The sequence below is a fragment of the Theobroma cacao genome, chromosome 9 (genome assembly GCF_000208745.1).
Source record: "Theobroma cacao cultivar B97-61/B2 chromosome 9, Criollo_cocoa_genome_V2, whole genome shotgun sequence".
In the NCBI taxonomy this organism is placed as follows: domain Eukaryota; kingdom Viridiplantae; phylum Streptophyta; class Magnoliopsida; order Malvales; family Malvaceae; genus Theobroma; species Theobroma cacao.
Genome location: NC_030858.1, coordinates 7,757,650 through 7,763,166, shown reverse-complemented (window position 1 = coordinate 7,763,166; position 5,517 = coordinate 7,757,650). Strand labels below are relative to the sequence as shown.

The window sequence follows — 5,517 nt, the reverse complement described above, 5'->3', positions numbered from 1 at the left end:
CTTAGTCATTCTCAACGGCTTGGCTCCTTTTTGAGTCTATACCATAATTAGCAAAGTAAATTTTCTATCACAGATGCATGATCAGGATACTGACCCCAATATATCTATATTATCTATGTGATATGCCACCGTCATCCCTTAGGGCATATTTCATTACCAATATTCACATATCTTTACCATGATAATTTCTCAAATAAATTAAAACTTGTGGGGAAAAACATACTTTACAATTTATATCTCCCTTTATAAGCATCTCCAAAAATCCTCACATCCTATGTCCCACCTTAGGACAGTCTTCCCATATGGTTCAATAGATCACAATTTCATCACACGCCTAATGATTCATTATTGATAGTATCCCACTATTCTCATAGTCGTAACCGATTATATTCCTCATCTTAAAATTTTATGGTATCACCTTCTAATTCCCTCCATACTCAAATTTATAATCCATGACTTAACCCCGTTAACTGGTGATCAATTCATAGTACTGCAAGGTTTAATCGTTATTAAATCTAATAATTGCTGGAACCATTAATGGCTTCCTATTTCAACCTTCAATATTTATTTAAAATAATTGATCTTGCCACTAAGATAATTATTCATCCTCAATACTTGTATTACTAATCTACCTTTGTCATACTAAAAGATTTTTATACTCTTTCTGGATTATTAAGTTCAGGACACCATCGGTTTTCAGCAGTAAAATTTGTTGGTCCCTCACTAACACTCTGTGAAATATCAGAATCACTGTCCCCCCTATACATGTTAAGTGTAATCCAACACACTTCAAAACCTATATGAAATCAAACGAAAATCACTTAATCTCTTATACACCCTGCAAACAAACAGGTTTCTATATGCATACTCATGCATTCTATTTGACTTAACTTCACTCGGGGACACGCAGTGTCAGTGTGGATTTCTTAAAACAACTTTAAAACTAAAAACTTTAAAATCCAAAGCTTTAAAACCAAAATCTTTGATCTTTAAACCATGCTCTGATACCACACAAATTGTTATGACCAGAAACTCCCATCGAGCCCGTGACAACCGCTGCGAAGCCTCGACAGATATTCTTTCCCCGAATGCCTTTCGAGACCTCGAAAGGCTTTTATACCAGTTTTTCCATTCCTCTCTCTTTTTTCTTTTTTTTTAATAATAAAATAAAATAAAAATATTAATTAAAATAATCTATTTTAATGTAAAACAATATATATATATTTTTGAAACATCAAAAATTAATTTTTTGCACATAAAAACAAAATAAATTTATACATACTGTATTATAGAAAACTGGAGTATGCAATTTAAATTACAATGACATGTGGACCCCTAAATAACTGAAAAGGTTTAAGTCTATAACCTTACTTTCTAGGATGTAACTCCGAAATTTACTTCTGGATGCAATTGAGAGTCTACTACCTATTCTGAGCCTGAAAAATGTATAGAAAGAAGGGGTGAGATTATAAAATCTCAGTGAGTAGACAGACATCATCAAAATAATCTAAAGCCGAGTAATATGAGACAATTAAAATAATTCATCCCAACCCATATAAATAATTGAATTTTATCCAATTACTCAACATGGCTTATGTACTTTTCAAAAACTTGGCCTTTGCCAAAAATCCATTCTCGGGGATACCCTGCGAAGGCATCTTAATGAGACCGCCAAGGCTGTTTATTGTCACACACACAAACACATTTCACCTCCGATAACACAGCCGTTCCTCGGCGTTGGCTGAGTCCCAGTTTCATGTGGTGGGCAGCGTGAAGTGTACTCAAATCCTACCTCGGGAGTTGTCCTACGTGCCTCTCCAATCGAGGTAAGCTCAATAATTGGGAACCGTGCCCCTCTAATTAGGCTGGCCCACGGAACCCTCGTCACTGCAGTGCCCACTTAATAATCCACCAACCAATAAAATCACAATAATATGACATGGCTCACTTAACACATTCAAGGTAAATCAAAGCAGTTCACATATTCTTTAAATCATAAAAATAACCAATCATACCCACATTTATCATAAGCCATTTAATGTAAAATCATGGATAAACAACACAATCATAGTATAGGTCTCCAATTACTCTATTTTTGAAATCATTATTAAATTTTCAAAAATTTTATAAAATTATTTTATAAAATCCCATTTTCCCATAAAACACAATAATTTTCCAATTAAACCATTTTTTCATAAAATCACACAATTAAATAAATCTACTCTAGATAATTAAGACGATAGTAAGTTTACTCACTGTACTAGGAGTAGATATACTCCTATTCTCGATCCTCGGGTGTAGTCTTTTACCCGTATCAGATAGCTCACCACCTATCCACAATACATGACACAAAAAATTCAATAATTTGTGTCAAATCAATATATATTATTTCAGGCTCTTATCCATGCGTATGCACTAGATAGGGTGTGAAATGTTTGGACAATCGCTTAATCACAGTGTCCGACCTAACTCGCCTATACACGGTGTAAATTTCTAAAATCTCCAATTCAACTCCAATTCCATCCATTTCAATTTCAATTATCCAATTATATCCACAATACCTCAATGACTGTGAATGTGGTCCAATTTATCAGTTCGGACCACAAATTACGCTTTTACCCTTAGTGGGTAAAAAATTTTATTTTTTTGCACCAAAAATTCCCATTTAATTTCCAACCTCATAATTCATCATTTTTCCATCTAATTCTCTTAAAATAAAGTCAACCTCATCCTCACACACCATTGGCTAGATTCGGCCTAGAGAAATTCATGGAGAAAATGAATATTTTTCTTGTTGTTTTACTCATAAACATGCTAAACTAACACTAAACACTAACATAGTTCAAAATCAAATTAATCTAACAACTTTCTCTCTCTAAACCCATATGATCAGATTTGAATCCATCATCAAAACACATAATTTAACCATGGAAAATAAGGAGAAATGCATGGAAATGATAAATCTTAAGCTAAGCTTGAAAAATCATACCTTTAAACACTTGATTCCTTGAAAAATCACACTTTTTCTTTGAATTTTCTCACTCTAGGGTTTGTTCTTATTTCTCTCTCTCTCTCCTGCTGGTTTTGGCTGACCCTCCCAATGAAGAATTCTGGAATTTTCAAGCCTTTTAATAGGCTTAATAAAATATTATTATTTTATTTACCTTTTGAATATTTTATTATTTTATTTTTTTCTAGCCATCTTTTTGACTTTCTTTTTCTACCACTCAATCCTCTTCACTTATCCATGTCTTCCATGAAATTTCTAGACTTTTCCAAAGTTTTGGTGGAGTAAATTTTTAAAAATTACACTTTTACCCCCGTAAAGTGAAAAATTACATTTTTACCCTAAAAACTGAAAAATTGCCCATAGACATATTTTTCATCCCTTATACTCATACCATTCTCCAATTTGTCAAATGTAATCTAAATTCTCTCAAAATCTCAAATTTTGTCCGTAAGTGGAAAAATTACGATTTTGCCCCTAGATAGTGAAAATTTTGGTTTGACACCGAATTGATCCTCGAACTCCAAATTACCATTTTGCGTCATCCCTGAACTGTGAAACTCTTAATTTCACCTTAAAATTCCTATTTAAACTAGTTCGAGGCTTAATCAACTCAATGGTACCATTAGGGGCAATATCGTCTTTTAACGATTTCTCGAACTTTCTAAATATACAAACATTCTATCGAGCATGTGAATGATATTATAATTATTTTACAAAGCAGGGTTTGACAAATAAAGTATATACTTGTAATAAGAAATGAAAAATAATATATATTTAATTAAAAATATATTTATAAAATGACATTATATAAAAATTAATAATAAAAAAATACATGTTAAACTTGTATTTTAATATATAAGGGTAGTTTTGAAAATTAACATTACATAGTGAAGTACTTGTAAAACAAACACTACAATATTATCTTCTATGCATTTTAATCATTACATTACATATATACCAAATACTGCAATGTTATCTTCCCTACAATCACATTGCTTGCAATCATATTACATTGTAAAATAACAAACGCTACCTTATTGATAAGTTAAGTTTTATCTAAAAATAAGCTACAAGGGCCACTACCAGATGCTTTTCGTGACAGCGATTTTTTAATGACATTAGATCTCAGCTATAACCACTTGACTAGCAACATTCCAAATTGGATTAGCAGGCTTTCTGCTTTGAGTTATCTTCTCTTGAAGAGAAACCACTTTGAAGGTGAGATTCTAATTCAGTTATGCAAGTTAGCTCAATTAAGCTTGATTGATCTTTCTCATAATAATTTGTCTGGTGGTATTCCCTTGTCTAAAAGTTACTACCTTGAACTTTTTATCCAACCAATATGTTGATTTTCCTTTTACAACTTCTAACGGCACAAAGCCTTTGATTGAAAAACCAATAAAATACACAATAAAGAGCATATCCTACTCTTACAAAAGAAAAAACATTGCATACATGTTTGGAATTTATCTCTCCTGCAGCAAGTTAACAGGTGAGATTCCTTATGCAATGGAGAACTTTACTATGGTCTTTGCATTGAACCTTTCTCACAACAGTTTGACAGGATTGATCCCACAAGCGCTTTCTCACCTTGTACAAATAGAAAGTCTAGAGCTTTCTTACAACAACTTGAATGGGCATATTCTTCTTGAACTTGTGAAGTTACATTTCTTGGCATTTTTCAATGTGCCATACAACAACTTATCTGGAAAGACACCTAAAAGGATTGCACAATTTGGAACATTTGATGAAAGCAGTTATATGGGAAATCCTTTTCTTTGTGGCCCACAATTGCAAAAGAACTGCTCAACAATTGAACCATCATTCACACCAAAGGCTTTAATTGGCAACAGAGGAGACAGTGGCCTAATTGACATGGATGTCTTTTATGTGAGTTTCATCGTGTTTTACATAATAGTGCTATTGGCTATTGCTGTTGTGCTTTACATATATCCTTATTCGAGACAAGCATGGTTCTATCATATTGAAACGGGCATTACTTCTTGCTACTATTTTGTGGTTGACAATCTGCCTAGAGAATTGCATTATGGAAATATGTAGCCAATCAATTTTCCATTTCCACCAAAACTTTCAGCTTTTTACCCTTCCTCTTTAGAAATTGAATGAAAAGCCTCTTGATTTCAATCTATGCAGAAATTCAATTGAATTTTACAGTATCGTCGCAATGAAATTGCATTGTGCAGTTAACATTATAACTTCCACTACACATTTCTTTGTTCTAGATTGTTTTGCTAAGTGAATTCCAAGCTAAAACATAATCTCAAACAAGAGAAAAAAAGAAAACCTGAATTAGAAGTCTTTGCTTATGATTTGAAAAAGTTCAATGCTCATAGCACTCAATTATTGATTATAGGTTCACAAAAACACACAAACCACAAGTATTGCAACAATTTATTTTCATTTTGCAGATTTACACACATTTGATTCTACATCAAGTAGCTTCTTAGGCATTTATGTCAGTATTAGCTATTGTCAGAATGACAAAG

General features: G+C 32.5%; 1 protein-coding gene and 1 long non-coding RNA gene across 3 annotated transcripts in view; one reads left to right on the top strand and one right to left on the bottom strand.

The window, feature by feature from the left end:
* LOC108663332 overlaps positions 1–3,029 on the bottom strand; it is a 16,665-nt gene extending 13,636 nt beyond the window's left edge. The window contains exons 1-3 of one of the 2 annotated variants that reach the window (XR_001929296.1): positions 2,990–3,029; positions 2,257–2,330; positions 1,416–1,436 (exon numbers count right to left, since the gene is read on the bottom strand). This is a non-coding gene — a long non-coding RNA (uncharacterized LOC108663332). Of the gene's footprint in view, positions 1–1,415; positions 1,437–2,256; positions 2,331–2,989 lie in introns of those variants that run through there. The other variant, XR_001929295.1, reaches the window with a different exon arrangement.
* LOC108663218 (tyrosine-sulfated glycopeptide receptor 1-like) lies at positions 4,520–5,071 on the top strand. The gene has a single exon (XM_018126796.1). The coding sequence runs from the start codon at positions 4,520–4,522 to the stop codon at positions 5,069–5,071; it is 552 nt and encodes a 183-aa protein (XP_017982285.1).

Bases quoted from the DNA above. Each gene is read 5' to 3' on its own strand.
- LOC108663218 (XM_018126796.1), top strand. From the start codon at position 4,520: ATGGAGAACTTTACTATGGTCTTTGCATTGAACCTTTCTCACAACAGT.